A 26,538-nucleotide genomic window follows, 5' to 3' on the forward strand; every position below is an offset into this window, starting at 1 on the left:
AGACAAACACATTTGACTAATTTGACTTCGAGCGAGAAACCAAGTGTTATAAGAAACTGAAGAGTGTGCACATGATAAACTCAGGAGCAAGTAACCTATCTAATTTGAAGGTAAAAAATGTAAAGATGAATCCATAACAACCACTTTACGCACATGTGACGGTATGAGGTAGTAATATCCCCACCAATAATATCGCCATATATATGGTTGTGGGGTAAGGCCATAGGCGATATTTGGTGGGGATCATTTATGGGGTAAATGGGACCAGGGGTTGCGAGGGTGGCCCCCCTGCTCCCTTAAAAAAAGATTGGTGTTATGGGGGTGCCCCCGCAGGTTCCATGGCTTAATATCGTCGCACAAATATGGCAATATTTTTGCGGGGATATCAACACATGGAACCCAAGTGACACTACAGGTGGGCACCAACCCAAGGATGGAGGTCATGAGTCAAAAATTCAAACAGATTGACTAGAATGCCTTAAGAGTTTGCAAAGAGGGCTCTGCCAGTCTCGAATGTTTGCCAGTGATCACCTAAAGAAGATTGGTGCTAGGAAGCCAATTGGGGCTCTTTTCATGCTGGTACTAAATGCTGATAGTTGTCTATAATTTAAAGATACTGTTTGTCTTCTCGTCACCCACTATCTGCTCAGGGTGTCCTGCCCATGCCACTCCTCTAATGACTCCCACACCCTTAGGGACCCTCTGTCCTTGATGCCGGTGATCTACATTGTCCAGCTCTGCTTACAGTGTCTCATTTTCACATACAGGAGGCACCATCTCTAGAGGGTCACCAGGATTTCTCTGGAGTTGCTTTCTTTTTTGCACAACAAACGCAAAGCATTTAGCGTGTGAAAAAGAAAAGCTAAGAACCAATTTAACAACCAGTTGCATAGGCTCCTACACCTTTAAGGCTCTGGGGAATTATTCCTATCACATTATTCCCATCACTTTGCTTGAGACCATTTATTGGGTTTGGGCAAATGACCCCCAGTTAGTGCCCTCCCCACAGGGCACCAACTGTAAATTATTTCTCAAAAGACTTTTCTGTTATTCATAAGTTTTCTTATTTTTTTTCTTTCTTTTTTTTTGGGGTGGTTCTTCAGCTTTTTTTTTTTTTTTTTTTTTTTTTTTTATTCATAAGTTTTCTGCTTTCTGCAGGTTTACATCTTCCCTGCCCTGGTTTTCACTTGGTAAATGGCTCCTGCTGGAAAATGCTGTAAGTTGAAAAATTCCTACTGGGCATGCATATTAATTGTGGGCAACTTGCACTTTGGACTCTACTGTAGAGCTTAGACTTCTGACCAGCCTCCATACTTTTGTAAGATGTATGCAGTTCTTCACCGATCTGTCAGCACTATGTGAAGGACTGCTATCTTTACAGTGAAGCTGGTGGGGGCCACATGTGAGAGAGGTGCGGTCTCTCCTTCCTGTCACTGACCCTGCACGACATATGCAACGGTTCAAAACCTATTAGTGGGTTTCCTGCCTTTTACTCTCCACATGTTTTTGTCTACAACTCATCAGTCCTAGCCAGCAGTCGGTGGTGAGGGAATCATGCGTTTGTATTTCAAAATATTTGGTGAGCTGCCGGTTGTATACCCCTGGTAGTTGCTGTTCATCCTGTTTAGAAGGCACCAGAGGGATTTCCTTTCACCAGTAGAATGCTAGTTACAGTGTTGACTAGGTGTTGTGATAGAATTCTTGGATTCCTTTTTTTTCCCCCCCCAGTCGTTCAACCTACTCTACCTTCCTCCCAGCCTGCTTAGTCACCTTTTACAGTGATAAAGCAGCCTGATGAGAATCTGAGCCGTAAAGTGGAGTTCATGGCGTGTGTCCATTTTGTTGGCCCCTCCACTCATACAAGAAATAGTTCAGAACATTCAGAGATTTTATACAATACTAAAGATTACAAAATGCTGGGCACTAAGAGCAATTTAGCTCGTGCCTGTAGCCTTGGAGAGCCTGGTAAGGTTAAAACCAATAGCATTCAGGAGTGACCCCCCAACCTAATTCCGCCATACAAGCATATCTACGTAATATAGAATATACATGCTTCTTAATGTGTATAAAGGAGAATAAACACGTCCAAGGGACATTAAGGCATAACTGGACATATATAATTTGAGTCTCATGCGCTGGTTAATACACAGCACACTGCAAATAGATCTCCTGGTTTCCCAGAGTTAGCTCCTGCCTACTCTGATGCCTATAACTGCTCAGCTGCTTTTAGCTCCTGCTCATCAAAATGTCCAAGTTCGTTTTTACTAATTGTTATGAAGTTGTCTCACTGTATTTAAAAAGTTATGGCCATGCTGGCTATTCATAGAGAGCTGGGTGTTCATTGTTTATGATGTAGTAATATCACAGTGTAATATAGTTCTGAGCAGGGTGTCATAGCCTGCCTGGAGCCAGAGAATGTTTACTCTTAATGTTGCTTCTATTACTGTTTGCACTAGTCAGCCAGGTGTAAGGTTGAGCTTGGAGGTCTGTACTTCATCACCTGTAATAAAGGTTTTTTTATCTCGCTGGAAATTGTGTGGGACTAGTCTTCACTAATGTAGTTAGGTCTAGGTTATAAGATCTCCTCAATTGTCCCAATGCTACTTTGCCAGTATTGTGGAGTACCCAATTAAGGTCCTTCAAGACTTGTTGAAGCTTCACCTTTGGCACAAACTGATTTTGCTAGGCCCCAAATAAATTTGGTTATGATTGCTTCCTTTTTTCTGTTAGTTTCGGGGGACTTTGTTTTTAGGTTTTCTTAAACTTTCCATCTCATTCATTAGTAACTAGCTTGTTTGTTGTGGAAATATATCCATAACTGTGAAATATGATCCATTTTCAATGTTACTACAATTTGTAATGCTAACTGGCTAAAGGTTGAGCGCATTAAGCAGTCCTTACTAATACTTCTCACCTGCATATTTGTGGATGTTTTGTGAGTTTGTTCGCTAAGAGAAATGCAGTTCTACTTTGAAGTACTGTGATCAGCCCAGAAGATTGTAAAATGTGGTCGGCAATGGTGTTGATGGTAGTGGCATAGTGCGCTTATGTTGGCTTCTGATCTGCAATTATTATAGATTTTACTGTATTCACTATCTTTTTGGTTAATGCAAGGCCAGCCTATCTTACCTTGATTTCTGAAATTACATTAATGCTCTTAGAGAAGCTACTGTGGCAGTTTGTATTGTATGTCAGCGCGGTGCCTGTACAGTAGGTTGTACACTAGGGTGTTATCAAGCAAACTAGTTTAATCCCATAATACTTGAGGGGTTAGCATGAAGAGGTTTGATATTTCGAACTGTCCAGTTCTCCTGCCCCTGTGGGGCCTGCGATATTTCAAGTCATTTCCAGCACGTTGTGGCAGATGACGTCATAGAATGTTTTAATCTTAAAGGAATGGTCTAGTAAAAAATTTTGTTTAAAAAATAGATAGGCAACATAAAAAAAAATACTAGCATTCTTTTTTAAAACTTCCTATGTAAAATTTTGAGCTATTCAAGCTCAAAATTCGCAAAAGCAAGCACATGGGCGCCTCCATTTTGTGAAATGGATGCCCTCCTGTGCTGGCTTTTGCGGCACTAATGAAGGAAAAGCCAGCCAGCTGTAGTAAACAAAAGCTACCGCTGGGTGGCTTTCCCTTCATTAGTGCTGTACGCGGAGGACGGGGACCGGAGACCAGAGCAGGAAAGCTGCAGCTGAATCTCGGTAAGTGCTATTTATTTTTTTTTAAAAAAATAAGCACTAGCTGCGTTTTTTTCTTCTTCTAAGTTTTCCGGGCTGGAGGAGCCCGGAAAACTTAGAAATAAAACCGCAGCTTTAAAAACGTTTTATTTATGTTTGCAGTCGTTTTTGAAGCGACCGAAAACATAAATACGTTATTGTGTTGGAAAACGCTGCGGTTTTTCTTTCCAAGTTTCTCAGGCTCCTCCGGCTCGGAGGAGTCTGAGAAACTCGGAAAGAAAAACCACAGCGTTTTCCAACACAACGCGGTTGTGTTTCTGCCTGCTGTGGCTTTCACTTTGGGTCTCCGGTGCTCCTCCCAGGGGAGCACCGGAGACCCAAAGTGAAAGCCACAGCAGGCAGAAACACAACGCGGTTGTGTTTACATGCCGCGTAGTGTTTCTACCTACAGCTGATTTCCCATTTGGGGCTCTCGGGCTCCCGGTGGGGAGCCCGAGAGCCCCAAATGGGAAATGCTAAATGCTGCATTGTTTCTGCCTAAATCTGCTTTCCCATGGGGAGCCCGAGAGCCCCAAATGGGAAAGCAGATTCAGGCAGAAACAACGCAGTTGTTTTCCGCAATGCTGCGTTGTTTCTGCCTGAAACTGCTTTCCCATTTGGGGCTCTCGGGCTCCCCGTGGGGAGCCCGAGAGCCCCAAATGGGAAAGCAAATTCAGGCAGAAACACAACGCGGTTGTGTTGGAAAACGCTGCGGTTTTTCTTTCCGAGTTTCTCAGGCTCCTCCGAGCCGGAGGAGCCTGAGAAACTTGGAAAGAAAAAACGCAGCGTTTTCCAACACAATAACGTTGTATTTATGTTTGCGGTCGCTTCAAAAGCGACTGCAAACATAAATACAACGTTTTTAAAGCTGCGGTTTTATTTCTAAGTTTTCCGGGCTCCTCCAGCCCGGAAAACTTAGAAGAAGAAAAAAACGCAGCTAGTGCTTATTTTTTAAAAAAAAAATAAATAGCACTTACCGAGATTCATCTGCAGCTTTCCTGCTCTGGTCTCCAGTCCCCGTCCTCCGCGTACAGACTAATGAAGGGAAAGCCACCCAGTGGTAGCTTTTGTTTACTACAGCTGGCTGGCTTTTCCTTCATTAGTGCCGCAAAAGCCAGCACAGGAGGGCATCCATTTCACAAAATGGATGCGCCCATGTGCTTGCTTTTGCGAATTTTGAGCTTGAATAGCTCAAAATTTTACATAGGAAGGAGAATGCTAGTATTTTTTTTTTTATGTTGCCTGTCTATTTTTAAATACATTTTTTTACTAGACCATGCCTTTAACGCTACCATTGTATTGCAGAACTACAATGCTTTACTCTAGCACGTTCCTCCACTCTATGTAGAGTTATAGTAATTTGTTTTTATAATCACCTGTGCTCCTCTCTAGAAAGGTTTTGATCGTGAAAAGCAACATTCTGTGTCAGTGTGCACGTGCGTGCTGTCACGAAGATACATTTCCAGGGTAAATCTTTCATGAAGCTGTGCCCAGAATGTCAACTGTCCTGGTGTAAATGCCCCCACGACACATGCCAGCAAACTCACCTTTGTCAAAGTATATCATCATCATTTGGTGTAGTTCCCTCTTGGCACCAAACACCCATCGCTCTTGCACTCTGTTTCTCTCGCAAATGTGCGCAATTATTCAGTTTTGCTTACACATGAATCGCATAATGCATACAGCACTTCTAAACTTACATTTCTGCTGCTTCGGTCTGCTCTTTGTGGCCAGGTGCTGGCCTGTTCCTAATGGGCACTGCGGAACTGAACTCACCAAGTAGTATGCTGCACTGGTGGGAATCTGTTTAGTTGCTTAGCAACTAACTGGCAACCTACGGGTTGCAGGCTTCTGTGTAGTGTCAGTACACTGTTGGCTCCACTTCTCAGCTGTTGTATGGAAATCTTTTTTTTCTTTAAATATTAAGTGTATGATCATGACCAATGCACAAGCCCAGCAGGTGGCAGACAGGGTGGACAGGTACTAGACAAGATGGTTGGGTTAAACGGGGTAGTGCCTGCTCCCCTGTGTCTCCCACTAGATCTTCACTTATAGCCCCTCCCAGTTGATTGCTTCTCTAACCATACTTCTCCCTCTGTCCTTCTGCCCCTTCAATATGGTGTTCTCCCTCCGTTTCCTTTGTCTCTGGTTCATTTCCCCTCCTCGCTTTCCCTCTTTGGGCTCTTTGCTTTGTTGGTGTTCTCTGTCTGGGTTTTTACCTCCCCATTTCCTGTGCCTTGGTGTGTAGTGACGTACGGCAAAAGACAAAACTGTTGGCTTGGAGCGCTTGTCCTTCGGGCTCATGTTGATGTTGGAAAATGTTGGTAATGGCATTTTGTTTGGTTTGCTATTCGTGCTTTATTTAGCTACTAATCGACGTAAAGGTGAGTTTTATCCCGAAGACGCTTATCTGATCAGTTCAGACAATAATAAAACACCTGTGTGGCTGGTGCCATGGACTGAGTGCCTTAAAGCAATGCAGGTGGCATCGGAGGGGAGGATTTCTTGTAGAACTGTTAGTCACACCTTGCCTGGTTCGTTTTAGTCATATTAAATTGTGAAATGGGTATTCGTGCCACACACCAAGTCCCGATTACTAGAAATATTTGACTTGGTCATTTTAAGGTTTTGCAATTTTGCTTTTTAATTAAATTGTGTTGAAAGTTGAAACCTGATTGTGGTATAGCTCTACCATGTCTATTTGTATATCTGTAATCCAGCGATTGCTGTTGTTTCTGTGCAGTGTGCCCTGGAGATGTGCTTCGTTCCCTCGGCAGCAGGAGGCACCCGTCCGAAGAATGCTGGAGCTGCAAGAGGGAAGAGCACAGTTCAACAAAAGAGAGCGAAACAAACAGAAGGACGAGCGGAAGGACGCCACTGACATAGGCACTGTGCAGAAAGCTCTGCAATCCCTCCCAAGCACTCCAAGTCCCCAGAGGAACGTTGCCAGCCCCTCTGCACCTGCAACTGTAAACCCTGGATCCCTATCAATGCATTCCAGTAACCCCAAACTGAGAAACTCTCCTTCGCAAAACGCACACAGGTAATGCACTCCGAAAGGTAGTGTTTAGAGTTATTTGTGTATATTTTTAGGGAGAGGATGGTAACCATGCCCATTTCTAGTCCTGACAGAGTGACGAGTCCTTGAGCAGCCAGTACCTGCCAGTAGGCCCAATTGAGTTAAGGAATTTTAGAGATTTGTAGCAATTATGCCACTGCAGTGTTTGGTTGTCATTGCGCTTACGTGCCTGGACTGCTGTTCATACCGGGGCACCTTGTACTGGACACATACCGGTCAGCATTGAAATCCAAAACTGGTGTCTTCTTGCACACTTGTTGCTTAATTTTTGTAATTTGCAGACTTGACCGAGGTATGTGCTCCTTTTCAAATATCAGCAGAAGCTATATATGCAGAGTCATTTGAGCACTTGAGGCTTTTCTCATTGACGCTGTGTAGATAGGGATTCGAAGAAAGATTTGTGCATGGGAGATAATCTTCAAAAAGAATTTCATGCGAATATATGCAGAAAAGATATAGGTATTTGTCACTTATAGCCTTATAGAACGAGGGAGGGTTCATTATTGCAGGATAATGAGCCACCACCAAGTTATGGGCTGAGGCGCATTAGAGACAAAGGTTGGCCGAGGAAGATTATCCCCAAGCAACAATATATGTGCGAGGCTGATAAGGGTATTGGCACATAATTGGAGTAGCAATACATGTGTTGGGGCTGTGGTGCTTAAGTTAAAAAAAAAAAGAAGAAAATCGGTTTGTGATTTTATTTTGTAGTGTTTAAATAGCCAACTTTCTTCATTTCAGTTGGAAGCTCTGTTGAACTGGCGCAGGTGTAATATGAGCATGCATTACGGGTCATGTCAAAAGTAGACTGTTTCTCTATATTATTTTTAGGCGGGCATGGTCACTCCTTTCCCCCCCAGATGGTTTCCATGCATATATTTTTTGCCAAGATGCCTCCAGAGACAAAAATATAGTCCAGGATGGAGAGGGAGTTGCCTCGTGACCAAGTCGGACCTGGTGGGCTGTCGCCTGGCACAGCCCCATTCAACATGCAGAGGCCCCACGAGTTCAGATAGTTCACCCATTGTGCCCGATCTTGGATTTTTTGGCCCATCTTGGGTTATTCCTATGATTTTGAAGTGGGGTACACTGTGCATTAAAATCACATGCCATGATCCCATTGACCACGCCATAATCCAAGGCTATCTTTTCCATTACTATTGACAGTGAGGAGTGGAAAGCCTGAAGGTCGATCTGGGCAGGATTCCAGTAGACGTTCACTACTATGAGCTTCTGTCCCACTGAAGATTGTACGCCAACTTTACATGCAAGGATGCCGTTCTTGTTATTGCATATTAATGTAACATCTTTACTTAGTGAATTGCTGATTCCCAACAGGAGCCCCCCCGATGGGCGACCCTTGGCATTCTGAGTTGCTGGTGTTGTAAGGATTGTGTAGCCTTGTATTTGTGTGGGGTGGGTTAGCCAAGTCTCTTGAAGGAAAACGATGTCTGTATTACCGAAAAGGGTATTTCTCAGTTTTTTAGTTGTAAAAGATTTAGGGTCACGGGTGTTCCAGCTTGACAAATTTAATTTATCCTGCCTAAATATTCTAAGGCCCCAAGCCTAGTTTCTGAAGGGCTTGTGTGAGAATCTCAGGTAGTGCGGCCAGCATACTGACCTGTGACTCCCTAATAAACCCAGGAGATTTTGAGGATACAGTATGGGTTGATGTTCCTGCATGTCTGAGGGACTTCCCAGGATCTGAAGGATTATTTTAATCATTTTCCTTTCACTTCCTCCGGTATGGTGAGGAGGACCTGTAGATTAATTTTTTCCAGTTCTTTTTTGATGTTTTGTTTTGTTTTCTATGCTTTTAGTGATGTGAGTCCCACCACTGCAAATTTCGGGCTGCTTCTATTCGGGAACTTCACATATTCTATGTCTCCTGTCCCGAACAAGTAGATATTTGGAATCTTGTTGAAGTAACCCAAAATTGCCCCTCTGCAGAGAGAGTTATACGGCAGAATCGTATTTATTGCTTTGAGCCACAGTTTTAGCATTGCATAATCTGGACATTCTGTAATGTCCTCGGGCAGTATGGGCTGATAATTCTCTAGTCGATGATCCTTAGGCGGACAGTTTATGCCCTTGTCATCTTGCTCTTCCCCAATTACCATCGTAAGAAGACTTATTCTGGACAGGCAAACAGCAAGTCAGGGGATGCAAGACCCAGTTGGGCACACTTTACAATTATCCTAACAGGAATAATGAAGTGAAACCAACAGCATTACTTTTGGGGAAGAGGCACAACCAATTCACAGGTGAGTAACTTAACCTTTATATATACTTTTCAGAATAGTGCAACACACATTCAAGGTAAGTAAGAACTTTTGTTACTGTTCACTCTCAGAATTACAATCCCAGAGTCGAGAAACTGTTTTGCCCTTCCCCTTCTGACCCCCTCAACATCAGGGGACATGCTACTCCAGATTCCCTAGTGGTAACGACAACCTGGAAAAATGCGGGTTGCCCCTGTCCACAGGTGAAGCACCGCCTGATAAAGAGTGCAAACAGTTGTATACTAGGGAAGAGAGTCACAACTGCCGCAGCATTTTCCACCTGCACAGCTAACACCACTCTGTTGGCTAGCTATTCAGACATTCAATGGAACATGCTGCAGTGAGTGCCTTTTAAGAGGTCCCTGAACCGGTGCAGGCTCGCCTGCTTTCCATTGTAGCTGAGGGCAAACAGGTCAATCACAGTATTCTCAAGAATACTTTGGATGTTGCAGAAACAGCTGGCAGGACTTTAGCCCGTGGTACCCTACTAAAATGGCATGCCTGGTTCAGAAACTCCAGTTTTAAGCCAGAAAACCAGGCATCATTAATAAATAAGCCGGTGGAGGAAACCAACTTGTTCGGGAAAGCCATTGATGAGGTGCTTGAAACAGCTAAGAAGGAACATGACTTTCTCAAGACCCTGGATCAAATTACCCAGAGTCCGTTCCAGAATAGAGGGGTGGTTCTCGGCATTCCTTTCGTGGCCAATCTCGCTCCCCTCACAACCAGTATGGCTCAGGAAACAACTGGTCCTCGGGACAGAGGTCCAGCTCCACCATCCTGTATCCACCTAGAGGACAACGACGTGGAAAGGGAAGGGGCCGGAATTCCACCCCAGTAGTTTCCCCACCTCAGGTCAGATATGACCAGCAGATCCGGGTCCCCTCCCCGGTCGGGGGGCGTCTAATATTTCTTCAAGCATGGGAGGGGATAAAAACAGACCAGTGGGTGCTCAAAACCATCGCCCACGGGTACTGCATAGAGTTCTGCCGAACACCTCAATTCAGACCTCCAAGATCAAGACGCCTGATGCCGGAACACCTACGCATCCTGCTGCAAGAGGACGAGATCCTGCAGGAAAAGGGCACAATAGAAGTCGTCCCTCAAGGCTATTTATTCAATGTACTTCCTTGTACCCAAAAAGGATCCAACCATGCGCCCTGTGCTAGACTTGCGCCCAGCGAACAAGTTTGTCAAACCTCCAAAAGTTTTGTATGGTCACTCTGCAGGAATTGATTCCTCTGCTCACACAGGGGGATTGCATGGCAACATTGGACATGAAGGATGCATACTTTCATATTTCAATGTTGCAGTGCACAGAAAATACCTCAGATTCATGATAGAGGACAAGCACTATCAGTTCAAAGTACTCCCCTTCGGCACTGCCTCGGCACTGAGGGTGTTTACAAAGGTACTGGCAGTGGCAGCAGCACACCTGCGCAGGCTATCCATCCCAGTTTATCCTTACCTCAACGACTGGCTCATAACAGGGGATTCCTACGGAACATGCCTGTCAAACACTCAAAAGATGATAGACCTCTTATTCAGCCTGGGATTCTCCATCAACAAGAAGTCGTCCAGCCTAGACGTCAAGTCGAGCAGTTTCTGGGGGCTCTAATTCGAACAGTAGACCGCCTCGTCTTCCCCTCCGAGAGGGTCCGAAACATGCTGTTTCAAATCCCTCAATATGTAACCAGTCGAGAGGTGATGGTACGCAGGGCTATGCGACTGTTAGGAATGATGGCGTCCTGCATTTACTTGGTTCCTCACGCACGTTTGAGCATGCGTCCAATGCAAGAGTGGCTCAACAGCCAGTGGTATCAGGTCAGCGCCTCGTTCTCTCTGCAGTGGTGGTAGAGGGAGAACCTCTTGAAGGGAAAGTCCTTCACCACTGTCGCAGTAGAAGCCACCCTCACGACGGACGCATCTCTCATAGGGTGGGGGGGACTCACCTGCTTCAGCAGACGGCGCACAGCGTTTGGTCCCCAGAAGTAGCATCCAACCACATAAATCTGTTGGAGCTCTTAGCAGTATTCAAAGCACTGAACGCCTTTCAGACACAGCTGCAGGAGAAGACGGTCCTTATCCTCACAGACAGCACCACGGCCATGTACTCTCTGAACAAACAAGAAGGCACTCACTCTCCAGGTCTGTGCAAACTGTCCCAGAACATTTGGAAATGGGCTCTCAAACACATGTTCCTGGTGTCACAAAATGTTCCAGGGGAACTCAATCTTCTGGTGTACGTGCTCAGCAGAGATTTCCCACTGCCCGTAGAGTACGAATGGTGGTTACACAAAGACATCGTCTTCAACGTTTTCGCAGAATGGGCTTCCCAGAGATAGACTTGTTCATTAAAGAATGCGCTGACTCATTAGCACCCCTCATAACGGCGTTCATTAATGCATCATTCACAACAGGTATCATCCCACATAGCCTCAAAGAAGCTTGGGTATGCCCTCTACTGAAAAAACCCTCCTTAGATCCCTCCTCCCCCAACAACTACCGCCCAAACGCCACCGTCTCATTTCTCCTAAAAATTTTAGATAAAGCTGATCGCAATCAGATTCAACACTTCCTCGAATCCAACTCCATACTAGGCAAAAGACAGTCAGGATTAAGTAAAGGCCACGGCACAGACAGCTCTTTTAGATTTAAAAAAACAAATTACAGAAATTATGGACAAAGGCAAGCCAGCTCTCCTCCTACTTTTGGATCTCTCAGCCGCCTTTGATCTTGTTTATCACAAGATCCTCACCGCACACCTCACTCATGCCGCCCAATTCTCCAAACAGGCTTCCGCGTTGATCACATCCGTTCTAAAAGGAAGGGCCATGAAGGCTTTCTCAAACCAGTGCAGCTCCAACCACCATCCACTGCGGAGTCCCGCAAGACTCCTGCACAGTCCCCACACTCTACAACCTGTTCACAAAGCCGCTCTTTGATAAATTAGACAAGCTAGGCATTGCATACACTAATTACGCCGACGATACGCAGGTACTCCTCCCTCTCTCTGGCACATATGACCAAGACTCTGCTGCTCTCCACCTGATATACTTTACTAGCCAAGCCTGGTTGGTGGCTAATGGGCTATGTCTCAATGGAGGCAAAACAGAGCTTGTCCTCATCAGCCCTAAAGAAACGCTTTCCAAACTAAGCGAACAATATGCTAACTTCACCATCGATAATTCCGTCATCCCTGTCTCTCCGTCAGTAAAGATGCTGGGGGTCTACCTAGACGCAACTTTCTCGATGACTAGACACGTTAGTGCCATTGCCTCATCCGCTGCCCACCCTACTAAACTAATAACCTGCTGTTAAACCCTTCCTCTCCAAACAAAACTGTTTGTCATCATGTAACACTTACTACCCCTTACCCCCTAGGACAGCGACTGAACGAGTCGTCAACTCCAGCCGGAATACCACCCACAGACAGAGCCAAACTAATAGCGGACACCCTCTCACCAGCCACTACACCACAAGACAACCAGTCCAAAACGGTACCAACTAGACGTAACCAAAGACTAAACAACTGTCAATCCTACGATGCCGCGCAAACGACCAATTCCGAAAAAAAAGTCGAAGAGATAAAAAAACAAACACGCCAGAACAGCAACCTAGAACAACCATAACCTGGAACCCCACAGGCAGGAACACAAACTGAGGGAACTCTGAAAGAAGAGAAAAATCCCTCTACCTCACTCCATACCTCGCAGACAACTGGCCACCACGGCAATCCAACCCAACATTAGAGGCAGCAACATCAATCAACCTAACACAAGCAAGTAGAAGGATGACCAAAACAGACGACCGACCCAATAACCCCTTACATCACCAAAGCAAGAGGAATTTCCAATCAACAACCACAACCCCCGGAAGACGAACCCGATAAACACAAAAAACCCAAGACAAAACCTAGAAGAACTCTTCGAAGACGCTGACACCCCAAACCCCACAGCCCAACAAGTGGCCGACCAAGAAGGAAACCTCAACACTGAGCGGAAGACGACCACGACAAAACCCAAACCAAACAACACCTCCAAACTTCACTGCAATCTAATAAACGCAAGATCCATGTCAAAACACTCAACAGAGATCTTCGACCTACTCGACAACGGCATTGACATCCTGTTCATCACAGAAACATGGCTGGACGACAACTACAAAATCACACTCCAAAGCTGCCTTCCTACAGACTTCAAATGCCTACAAATAAACAGAAAAAACAAAAAAGGAGCAGGCATCGCTATAGCATTTAAAGAACACCTGAAAATAAAAACTGACGAACCACTCAACATCCTCAACTGCGAAACCATGGTAGTGCACCTAATAGCGAGCCCAAAAACCAACATCACATTCATCCTGGTATACAGACCACCAACATATGATGCAACATTCGTCGATAACTTCATAGAAGCCATCACCAACTTAGCCATCAACCACGAACACCTAATCATCCTAGGGGACTTCAACATCTGGTTTGAAGACAGCCACGCCAACTCCCAAAACTCACTAATCGAACAACTCGGCAACATGGAACTACGACAACTAGTCAAAGGAGCAACGCGCTGGGCAGGACACACCCTAGACACAATTTTCGCCAAAGAAAAACTCATCCCCACGGCACCTCCGATACAAATACTATGGAGCGACCATCTCATCATCCCATTCGTGATCACTCTGCCTACCCAAGTCTACATCCAACACCCGAAACTCACAACCACCACCAAAAGAAACTGGAAACGCGTCAAACAAAGCAACCTATTCGAACAACTGGAATTAACCAAACCCTCAACTACAGAACTGGAGCTAGCTGACCTAGAGGGAAAAGCAGAGATGCTACACAAATGGATCGCAGATACGATAGACAAGATCGCCCCAGAAAAACCGTTCACCCCATCAAAAAAAGAGCAATGGCACAATGGTTCACCCCACTATTAAATGACATGAAAAAGGAAAACAGAAAGAAGGAATTGGAATGGAGGAAAGAATACAACCCAGGGAAGAAAATACTTTACCAGAAACAAATCCGTGCATACAAGATTGAAATTCAAAAGGCAAAGAAAAGACATTACGATGACAGAATCAACAATGCCACCAACACACAAAAAGAAATGTTTAGCATCATTGAAGAAATGAGAAACCCACCAGGCTGTGATAATACCCCAACCCCCTCAGAAAAACTATGCAACGACCTGGCAGTTCACTTAAAAAAAAAAAAAAAAAAAATCGACATCCGTCAAACCATATAAAAGCGACCAACCAACCACAACATACAACCCAACGAACCCAACTCAGAACCACAACACAAACTCAGAAGCTTTCCTGAAATATCAGCAGAGGCATTCGCAATGCTGGTTAAAAGAAGCAAGAAAGCGGGATCTCCCATGGACCCATGGCCCCCAGATATCTACAAATCAATCCTCGCGCAAGGATCGCCAGCAGAACACTACAGAAACATTCTAAATCTACCAACAGGGACTGTACCGAATCAGCATACATCAAGTCACTCTTAAAAAACACAAGTGGTGACGTAGATGACCTTTCCAACTACAGGCCGATCTCTAACATCCCCTACCCAGCGAAACTTCTAGAAACCTATGTATATAAACTAACCCAAGAACACATAGAAAAACACCACCTGCTAGACCAAGCTCAAATCGGTTTCAGACCAGCGAGAGGAATGGAAACAGCACTACTATCCATCTGGGACGACCTCAAAACTAACGCAGACTCAAACACTACTTCAGCCCTTATTCTGCTCGACCTCTCCGCAGCCTTTGACACAGTTAGCCACGACACCCTGACCAAAAGATTAGAAAACATAGGCATAACAGACACAGCACTATGCTGGACCAAATCATTCCTAACAGACAGAACAGAAACCGTATGGATAAAACCTTTCAAATCCACTCCACCAGTTAACGACACTGGAGTACCTCAAGGATCCTCACTATCTCAACTATATTTCAACATCTACCAGACTCCGGTCATCAGAATCTTCAAAAAATACATTACATGTTACAACTACGCGATGACACTCAGATAATCTACAAATCAAAGACACCGACGCCGACCATTCAACCCTTACCGACTGTCTAAAAGAAGTCTTCGAATGGATGGATGCCAACAACCCAAAAATCAACCCAGGAAAGACAGAAATCATGATCGTATCCAAAGACCAAGAGAACGAAACCACCATCCCATGGCCTACGAAAATGGGAAAAGCAGCAACACCATCGAAGGTAGTAAAAAATCTGGGAGTCCTAATGGACAACAACCTTACTCATGCAACAGTAAAGAAATGCTTTTTCCTCCTCCGGACGGCAAGAAGAATCCTACCTTTCCTCTCCTTCGCGCACAAAACACTCACTATCGTCGCCCTAATCATGTCCAAAATAGACTTTGCAAACAGCCTCTACCTCGGAATACCTGAATACCTCATGAAGAAACTGCAACTGATCCAAAATGCAGCAGCAAGACTACTCCTCAAACTATCCAGAAGAGACCACATCACTCCAGCCCTAAAAACCCTAAACTGGCTCCCAGTAAAACATCGCATCACCTTCAAAACAATGTGCATAACACACAGGACAATCAGCGGACAAGGAGCAGAATTCCTACAAAAGAAAATAACAGTCTACAAACCAACAAGACCCCTCCGATGGAGCAAACGAAATCCGCCTGGAACTCAAACCATACCTCAAGAAAAAACTTGGAGGCACCTCCTTCTACCACTTAGCCGCAAAAACCTGGAACAACATCCCAAAGGAAATGAGAAAGACTGAAGATCATCTAAAATTCAGGAAATCACTGGCTCTACAACACCACAGACTAAACCTAGAAACTGAAACTGGAAAAGGATAACTAAACCGAAAAGACACGGACATCCCTGACCCGGGAGAGTAAAAGCCCATGGCAGCTGGACGGGTGACACAGGATAGACAGGAACACAGGCGGCACGCACGGAGACTGAGTCAACTAACCCAGACAATCCCACCAACACTTTCGCCCGCCCCTTAATTTAATTATCGCCAGGTACCACATCGGTGTGGAATTATGGAGATATTGGCAATCGCCCCACTACCTGAGAGGTTCTCATTGGCAGATGCACTGGCCACGAATCTGAATGGAGGATAAGGGGAGCTATGAGAGAGCATGTTAGAGGCGGGGGTTAGAGGAGTAAGGAACCTGTATGCCAGTCAGCCCCAGATCAGGACAGAGCCGCAACAGGGGAGACTACGCAAGCCGAACGCTTAAAGTCTGGATAGAGACGCAAACTAACCAACCCTAACAATTTCCCTTTCTGCATACACCTCTCAAACTCCAAACCAAACACAACCAAAACCTACAGCACAACAAATCGCACAAACTTCACTACATTGAAACAACAAAACAAAAACACGCATAGCCTTGCACAACAGTACACAATGACTACCGGCCGCAAACACACCAGTCCCAGCCAACGGACCCACCGGGCTGAGGCCGCCAACAGCACATCACTGCTCTCTTGCACTCTTCCTGCTTCCTCCCACTAACTCAACCTCCCCTCCTCTTTCAGAGCGCCAAGGGACCACTACGGTGGTCATCGTGCGCGGTACAAATGTCCTTTAACATAAGAAAGTGAAGGCATTTTCCATCTTGTAGCTTACTCATTGGTGTGCTAAATTGGATGTTGCATTGAAAAATGTTTTTTTTTGTTCATTTATAGTGCTTATACACGTGTGAAGTGCTTCAAAGCGTCAAGGTAACAAGAGAAAACGGTAATCGTTCTTAGTCCTTGAAGATTTCGAATGATCTAAACAGAAAAAATGGCATACTTGACCGGACGACATTTTTCATGTTGTAAGTGCATGAAGTGGTACTGTTGAGACCAAGCTCGGGAGGAGGGACGGAAAACGACGGGTGGGTGGACAGGACAGACTAACTGTTCCTAGTACATTCAGATCATGCATGCATGCATACAGACGGGGGACGGGAGGGAAAGAGTCTGGCCCAGCAGGGCCCTGGGTTAAGTGCGGAGAGGTTCCCCCGCTCAAGTAGCATAAGCTGAAGTGCAGTAATGTTGCACAAAGTACAGCGGCCCGAAGGTAAGTGCAAAAGACTGCGGGCGGACCCTGAGACCTGTAGACTCTGGAGGTGAACCAGGCAACCAGTCGGTAAAAACTGACCAGTTAGGGAGAAGGAGGGTGGAGAGAAAAGGAAAGAGGTTAGCGAGGGAGATGGGAGGAAGAGAAAAGGAAGGTCTTGAGGAGTTTCCGGAGCTTAAGGTGCTCCGGCTCAAAACTGAGAAAGGCAGGGAGGCTGTTCCAGAGGGAAGCACCTGCAGAGGATAAAGATCTACCCACAAATCTCGGTTTGTGAAAGCGGCTCACCCGCAGAGATTTGGTGGACGAGTGGAGGACTCTAGAGTGAGAGTATTTAGGAAGAGAGCAGCCATGTAAAGCCTTGTGGATTATGCAGAGGGTCTTGAACTTGAGCCTTGCAGCCACGGCGAGCCAGTAGAGGGATTTCAGATTTCAGTCTGGAAAACGGATGACTGTATGGAGCAGATGAGTGCATAGAGCGGAAGAGTGTGTAGAGTGGATGAATGTGGATGAGTGTAGAGGATTAATGTGGAGGGCGGATGAGTGTGGAGGGCGGATGAGTGTGGAGGAGTGTAGAGGATTAATGTGGAGGGCGGATGAGTGTGGAGAGCAGATGAGTACGAAGAGCGGATGTGTGGGGAGGGCGGATGAGTATAGAGAGCGGTTAAATGCGGAGAGCGGTTTAGTATGGAGAGCAGAGGGGCGTGGGAGAACGGAAGAGTGGAGAACGGAGGAGCCTGCAGAGGAGAGTGCAGAGTGGAGGAACGTGCAGAGCGGCTGAGCGTGGAGTGCGGACGAGCGTGGACGAGTGTAGAGCACGAACGCGGTTGGCAGCTGAGTGTGAAGGGCCCATGAATGTGGAGAGCGTATGAGTGTGGAGAGCGGATGAGTGTGGACGGGTGTAGAGGATTATTGCGGTTGGCGGATGAGTGTGTAGGACCAATGAGTGTAGAGGGCCGATGAATGTGGAGGGCTGATGAGTGTGGAGAACGGATGAGTATAGAGTGAATGTGTATGGAGAGCAGAGGAGTGCGGAGAGCGGAGGAGTGTGGAGAGCGGTCGAATTGCAGAATTGCATGACATCCGTATTATGCCTTGGAATGCATGGATCCTTTGAAAGAGCATACCTCATATCACACCCCACGCTTACTCTCTCCTTACACCACCACTCAACTAGAACACAGAGATACTATGACACCATTCGGTATAACTGTTCTCATATCAACATCTACCGCTCACTCCCCGTAATCATTGCTGGTCTCGCACCCCCAGCCAGGCGTTCTCCTCAGGCCTAACGCTGCCACTCTCGGTCTGGATAATTCCGGCCAGATCAAACGCATACTCCTGACCTCTCAGCCACCACACCTACCGCTAGGAAGCAGCTACCACAGGAATTCCGCACCAGCTGCACACATACCGGATGCGCACACACACGTTTGGACTCTCTCTACTGACCACAACTTCGGTTCCCAAGGGCGTTCAACCTACCAGCGCCTTCAGACCATACCAATGGTATATAAGGCGCTATATAAGTGTAAAATAACATAACTGGAGAAATGCGGTCCCATGGCTTGAGACCAAGGATAAGTCTTGCAGTTCTGTTCTGTCTGAGTTGTAGAGGACAGAGAGTAGAAGTAGAAAGATTGAGAAAGAGGATGTTGCAATAGTCCAGCCTCGAGAGAACCAGGGCTCTATGTGATGGGCCTCTGGTGAAAAGTGAGAAAAGGTGAATTCCTCTGAGGAGGTGCAGTTGGTAGTTGGACCTTGTAGGTATTGAAGAACCAGGGAGAAAGGTTAGACCCCTGGAGGACCCCACAAGTAGAAAGAGTGGTAGAGGAGAGAAAGGGCCAGAGTTCTTCCAAGAGGGCCAGTCAGAGAAAGGTGGCGAGCCATGCCAGGGCCTGATCTGTGATGCCCAGGGTATCACGGAGATGGGTGATCAGGATGTTGTGGTTTACCGTATCGAAAGCAGAAGAGAGGTTGAGAAGGATGAGGACAGAGGGAGAGTTGGAGTCTAGATTTGAGAGCAGGTCTTCACAGGTGTCCAGAAGAGCAGTTTTCTGTGTTCTGTATGCACTAAAGCCAGACTGATGGTCATGGAGATAACCAACAGATTCAGTATGGAGGGTAAATTGAGTGATAGCCAGCTTCTCCAGGAGTTTTCCCAAATTTGCTTACTATATTACTTGCAGCGGTGATCTGCCGTGCACGCCGAAAACAAACCTATCAGTACACCCCAGAGCAGAGCGCTCCATCCAGTAAAATGTATATTGCCTAAATGCTCTTGATTGGATACCAGGGTTATGTTTTGCTTTCATTATCAAAGGTCTATTGTGTCATATGCTAAACTGTGCATTGCATTACTTCGCTTATCTTGTTACAATTGATATTCGCCCACCGCATTACATGCTGGACTGTGCACCACCTCAATTTGTATCCAGCCACCACACAATGCGTCTCACCTCTAGAGACCCCTCTATACCCTCGGCAGTAACCAAACTACAGCTCTAACTGCCTGCCGTAATCACTTCACTAGAGAACACTCTAAGCCATCTTGTGAGCACCTTCTTATGCAGTGTTATACCAATAAGTCACCTATACAACCTAACCAGGATCACCACAGATTTAGTGCTCCCCAAAACGGTGCCCTTCTCAGTATCCAACCAACTGCTTACTTTAATCACCGATCTAATGTGTGTAGAACCCATTCCAGCCTTCGCCATAAAACAGCAGATCGTTCCAGTGACTCCGACCTACTCTACTATAGCATCGATCCTATCCACCATGGATTTGTTACCTTGCTCAGGAGGAGCATTCATCCTGGTATGCATGGGCTTCCCTGCCACCACCCCATTCCCTGGCCAAACCCTTTCCTACCCAAAATCACCCCCTTCATACATCGTACATCACTGTCCAAAGCCCAATCCTACAAACCCAGCCAAAGACACAATTTCCACGCCCCTCAGCCCTCAGAACAATACATCCTGCACTACCACATGTACTGGCCGTTCACGTACAGACCGCCTCAGATCTAGGTTGCCACCGCCATATCCAGTATTCACATACCCATGCAAAGGATACCCCAGGCGTTCCAGATTGACACGCACCAGCCACAACCCTTCCCACACCACAAGTAAGATCCAGCTGCCCAGTCAGGAAATTATACCACATCACTCCTCCACCCCTCACATAGCTGCACTGCAAATTACAGCTACCTCCACACCGGTTAGCAATAAGATTAATACTCCCACCATCCAGACCCTCACACCCCTAACCCTCCACACCTTCAACCCCACCCCCAATCAAAGGAGCCCTCGTTAATGTGCGCTCCCTAGGCGCCCATGCCATTGAGATACATGATCGCATCATAGATCAGCATCTCGACTTCCTAGTCATCACGGAGTCCTGGTTACACCCAGCATCAGGCCCAGCACTTATGTTGGCCATCCCACCAGACTTCAACACTTACAGAGCCGACTGTACCAACTCAGTAGGAGGAGGGATTGCCCTCATAGCAAAAAACCATCTTCAGTTTGGAGCCTGCCCTTGTGATACCCTGGAAGGCTATGAATTGCTTCTCATCAAACTCACTACCAATCCCAACACTACCATCAACCTCCTTATCATATACAGAGCCCCCGACCACCTCAACCACCCTGAAACTGACATTCCACTGCTTATCACACCTCACATTAAACCAAACACCAAATTCATTTTACTAGGCGATTTGAATTTAGGTTTCAAGGATGCCTCTGATCACAAAGTGAATGCCCTCCACGCCTCTCTCACAGATATGAACTTTACACAACTTGTGAACGCACCCACTCATGTAAATGGTAGAACGCTAGATTGGATACTTACCATCAACGTATACCTATCCATAGACACCATCTCAGCCATCAAATGATCCGATAACCACCTCATTTGCTTCCAAATTCATGCACAAGAAACAGTATTGAAAGACCTGACTCCCCTCAGCCCCATTGAAATAAGAAATATAAAAAACCTCTCAGCAGAAACCATCACCACTGTTTTATTAGAGGCACTTGCATCACAATCCTACTCGGATTCGAACGCTAGTTGCCTTGCAAATGCCTACCATACTTCTCTCACCACTACTATCAATGTTCTAGCACCTAGCAAATCGAAAATTCCACGGCCTGCCAAATGGTCCAATTTTTGGTTTAACGAAAAACTAGTAGTGCTAAGGCGCAACAAAAGAGCTCTACAACATATTCATACCAAATCCAGAACGCCAGACTCTGCAGAGGCATTCTCCAAAGCCAACAAAATCTACAAATGCACGTTAATTGAACAAAAAGCCAATGCCTTCAACACACGCATTAATGATGCAGCGTCAAATTCCAAAGAAATCTTTGCCATTCTTAAAGAATTGGAGAGCCCCATACATATGTCCACCTCCACAAATACTAGTAAAGCTTGGTGTACTACCATAAAAAATGCCCTTGCATCAAAAATGGACACACTCCTAAACAAAATTACAGCCAAAAAAACGATGCTGGTCAACAAAGAACCTACTGTTCTACCCCCTGTCCTAGAAACCTAACTACGCCATATAAATTCTCTCAAGTCAGCCAAAAACAAGTCCTGGATACTATCGCTAAACTTCAAGCTTCCAATTGTAAAGGAGACAGCTTCCCAGCCAAACTTGTCAAACTATGCACCCCCTCCCTCACGCATATAATCACAACATTTGTCAATGCCTCATTTGCGTCCATTGAGGTTCCTGCTAGCATCAAAGAAGCATGGGTCACCCCCTTGCTCAAAAAAACTACTCTCGACCCAGTGATGCCCAGAAATTTTCGCCCGATTGCCACTGTACCCTTCCTGCTCAAAATTATCGACAAAATAGCCTGTTCCCAAATTCAAAACCACTTGGAGAAACTGTGTATCCTACTACTATTAGACCTATCTGCTGCTTTCGATCTGGTGGACCATGACAAACTATGCGACTCACTGCTTAATAACTTCAACTTCTCCCAAGAAGCTACAGGTTGGGTCAAGTCATTCCTATCTGACCGCACATCTAGAGTCTGCATCGGAAAGGAAGCAGCCGGCCCCAACCCAGTCCCGATAGGAGTGCCACAAGGCTCCTGTCTATCTCCCACCCTCTCTAATGTCTACACAAAGTTACTATTCACAGCACTTGATGCCATGGGAGTAATCTACACAAATTTCACTGATACCGATCACCGGCAACCATGATTAATACACAAGCACAGTCAACAAAATGTATGCTATTATCCAAAATTGGATGGCAAACAGCCTCTGTCTAAATGACTAAAGGACATAGATTCTCATAGTGGGGTCTCCTGCTAAAATCAAAGCCTTACACCAAGATTGAGTCCATCACTATTGATGGTACACCCATCCCCCTTCTACACCAAGCCAAAACGCTTGGGGTTCACTTCCACACCAACCTAACACTGAGTAAACATATCAATGCTATCAGCCACCTCCTACACCTCTAAGCTCATCGCATTGAGTCTGACGTTTTTGACCCCCCAAAACTGCATCACCCTACCCAGGGCTCTTACTACTGTGACATACTAATGCTAGGTACTTCTAAATCCAACATTGCCAAACTACAACTCTTACAAAATAAAGCTCTGAGAGCAGCATTAGGTATAAAAACATCGGACCATATCTCGAAGACCAGAAGGGAAGCCCACTGGTTCCCCATCAAAGCGAGACTTGCCTTTAAAACACTTTATCACCCATAAGTGCCTCAACAAAACAGCTCCCTCTTACCTTAAGAATGCCATCATCCACAAAATAAACACTAGAGTTCTTAGATGCAGCAATAACCCATTACTACTAGTCCTGCGTTATCAAAGATCTAGGGCAGGAAGACACAGCTTCATGGTTCTGGCCCCGAAACTGTGGAACACCCCCCCATCCAACATTAGAACTGACCCGTCTCACCAGAATTTCAAGAAAATGTTAAAAACCTGGCTCTTCAATCTTCATGAATGAACCGATACCTCTATTCCACGCAGTAACAGCACCTTTTACTGTCTGAATGATATCAAGTACACTTGCTCAGATATGATTTCAACCCCTGCAATGCCCACAACTGTAGCTTGAGAAGTAAAAATGTTAGCTTTTTAATGACCTTGCATTGTAACCAGAACTGTAATATTCTTACTCTGTAACTCGAAAGTTAACTTCCTGCAAATTATGTAACAACCCTGTATTGTAACCAGAAAAGTAAGCTTTTATATTATGACCCTGCATTATAACCAGAAAAGTAAGCATTCTGTAACCTAGGCTGTGATACTTCTGGGTCGGGACATATAACAAATACATGTCTGACCTTTTATGTTCCCTCTATTACTCAGGTGGTGTTTTCAGATCAGTGTCCTGAGACTTTGGTTCCCTCCTGGTACCATACTGTTCTTTGTCTCTGTCAGCACGTCATTCTTTAATACAGGATTATAGGTGTTTGTCGTCCACTTGGGTATATTCCAAGCAATACAGCGCCTCACTCTTTTGTACTCAACTCGTAGATCAATCCAGTTTTCATTTCTATTGTAGACTTGGAATAACTGATGGAGAATAACATAGAATCTGTTTTGGAACATGCTTTTGTTAGTCTGATAGACTGGTTTGCACTACTTCAATGGCCTGTTCAGTATTTTCCTGTACTTCAAAAGTATCTTGTATTCACTGTTGCAGTAGGCATCTAACTTTATTCTTTAGATAACTCTTGAACTGAAATAGGACTTCAGTTTTCCAGTATGCCTCAAACCTTACTTTTTAAATTGCAAGGCTCTATAGGGTCTCAGTTTATTGGCCTACATCATACTTTACTCAAGCCACAATGCTTACCCAACTTGGTCTGGTTTTTGTGGCCTTTATTTCCAGCATGCATTAAACTCTATTTTAATTTTGGTTGTTAGACTGTGTCCAATGTATCATTTCTTCTACGTTTGTCAGGCTTGGAATTTGATTTCCAGCGCACATTGAATGTTTGTCACTTTACATGCAAGCATCAATTATTTATATCCATGTTCCTTACACTCATTCCTTTGGTGTACATGCCAAGAGTATGGTTCAGGTTCTTCACAGCTTCAATTATTTTCTGCAATTTGTGGCCTTTTCAGATCATCTCATTGCACCGTCCACAGCTTCCTTCTCCTGTATCCTTTCTCCTTGACCTTACACCATCCAGAAATGTTTGTAATCTGGTGGATCGTTTTCAACGACCTACAACTTCAGCATATCCCCTCTGCTGCTATAGCTGCCTTGCTTAACCTAGTTTACTTATAGCAAGGCTGCCCCACATCTTAACATTTCACAGTACCTTAATATTCATTGCAGCACTCTCTCTCAACAGACTTCTGTACAACTCCAGCCACCTCCTAGGACTCTTCACTTCCACCCCCTCCCCCTTGGACTCTTCACTTGCACAACCCCCTGCCACTGTAACCTCTGCTTGCCCCTTCCCACTGCTACTCTGTATCACACACAACTTCAGTAAACTGCCTTGCCCCAACCTCCCACTGTTGTGCATCACATTCATGCAGTGTGGTTGTCAATGCAAACCTCTTCCAATTAAAATTCCATGTGGTCACTCACCCTTGAGTTAAAGTCCCTACCTCCTTGAATCTTCTTTTGCAAGTCACCCCCTTGCATCCTGCGCTCCCAAGCTCTCCTAAACCTCTGTCCAGTAATACTTAGCTTTTGCTCCTTTAACCCGTGGCTCCCCATCACTTACTCCTAGAAATTCAGAGCTTTCTAACAGTGACTGGCTTTCAAGATCATCCTCCACACTTTGACTGCTGGACGTATATTCTTTCCTATGGGAATATGGGTAATCGAGGGATTAAAAACCATCCGCTCTTAACTATTGCACTCGGAAAGACTAGTGCGTCAACCTAAATCTATGGATGATACTAGTAGTGTGGAGGTATAAGGGCTTCATTTCTGAGGGCATTCCATGAGCGTGCCCTAAAGGTGATGGAGATTTTGCTGTTTGAGGTCCCTACTCCTGCCCTTTAACTGGACTTTTAGCCAAGTCCCCTCTTCTAAATTGGACAAGACTGGGATACCATTAGATCATGATGTTCTCAGGGATGCCGGGAACTCCCCAATTAATCCTGACTGGAATCTAAAGGCTTGATGCAAAGGTCCATCCAACTCAGAGTTTTTTTTTCCTGAGACTCAATCTGCCTGCAGACTTCAGTGATGGTTTCCACTTCTCGGGCTCAAGGAGTGCCCTCTCTCAGCCCCCTGCCTGAGGAGGGAAGAGAGCCTAGGGTGCCTTGGGCGATTAAGTATTTGCGGTGGGGGAGGGGTGTATTTACATTGCTTTCATTGTGCAAGGTCAAACAGGACTCTAGTTTAGCATCTTTCAATATTAAACTGCCTCTTATTGCACAAGTATACAATGGAAAGATGCTATGCTTAACTCGCAATAGTAAGATCTTACTACTAACTTCACTACAGTGTCCTATTATAGTAAGAAAAAAAGGAAACCAATGACAAAGTATGAGGGTATTAACTTTAATCTTTTTCACAAGGAGCATCAAGTAATGGGGAGATGCAGACTTGCCTACCACTCTGCTCCCACACTTCTAAACACACCTTCAACCAGGTACTGTAAATCTGAAGGAAAAAAGTAACGTGACAAAAGAATTGAGGAAAAATGCACAACTAAACTAGAAATGGAGATATCCAGAATGGATTAAACTGGTACATAACAATATAAAGATTTAGGGAAGGGTGCAATATGCAAATAAAGGATAACTACAGACGTACCTTTTAAACTGTTAAAGAAAAATGATTAAATGGTATGAATCTTACAAATCAAAGGGGTGGCAGCAGATTCAATTGACAATGTAAGAAAAAAACAGGCAATTAAATTCATTTAAAAATAAGAAATGTTGAAGTAGTGCAAACAAGTTTTAAAACGTATCAAGTGGTTGGGTACCCCCCTTAAATAAGGAAAGGCAGACCATGTGCAAACATTTCATGAATAAAGTAAGAAAAGGATTGCTCACAAGAACAGTTAAGAGCAATATGCAGGATTTCAAAGCAAATTTGTCAGGTTTGTCTACCACTAAATCCACTTTCATGCACAAAATAAATTATCTGTTCCGAATTTCGTCAGCTAATGTTGATATCAATACAGCCATTGCTCAGACAAAGCAAGAGGGAGGGGTGGATCAAAAAGAGGAGCCTCTCCCTCTGAGCAGTGACTTTAAAGCGTGCCTCCATCCACACTGACCCACATAGAAGAGGGTATGGTTCTTCCCACAAGGACAATACCGTTGAGTACTGTTCAGCAAGGCGATTAATTAGGCACACAAGATCATGAAGATAACCAGAATGGTCAGAGCACTTC

The 26,538-nt window shown here is 45.2% G+C and overlaps 1 protein-coding gene across 4 annotated transcripts in view; it reads left to right on the forward strand.

The window, feature by feature from the left end:
* BCL9 (BCL9 transcription coactivator) overlaps window positions 1-26,538 on the forward strand; it is a 1,044,334-nt gene that overhangs the window by 868,622 nt on the left and 149,174 nt on the right. For all 4 annotated transcript variants that reach the window (XM_069635994.1, XM_069635993.1, XM_069635995.1 and 1 more), the window contains one exon: window positions 6,464-6,763. In XM_069635994.1, coding sequence (XP_069492095.1) covers window positions 6,519-6,763 — 245 coding nt within the window. In that variant the 5' untranslated portion in view covers window positions 6,464-6,518. The remainder of the gene's footprint in view (window positions 1-6,463; window positions 6,764-26,538) is intronic.

This window comes from Ambystoma mexicanum, chromosome 7p (assembly GCF_040938575.1).
Source record: "Ambystoma mexicanum isolate Mex_15411 chromosome 7p, UKY_AmexF1_1, whole genome shotgun sequence".
Classification (NCBI taxonomy): domain Eukaryota; kingdom Metazoa; phylum Chordata; class Amphibia; order Caudata; family Ambystomatidae; genus Ambystoma; species Ambystoma mexicanum.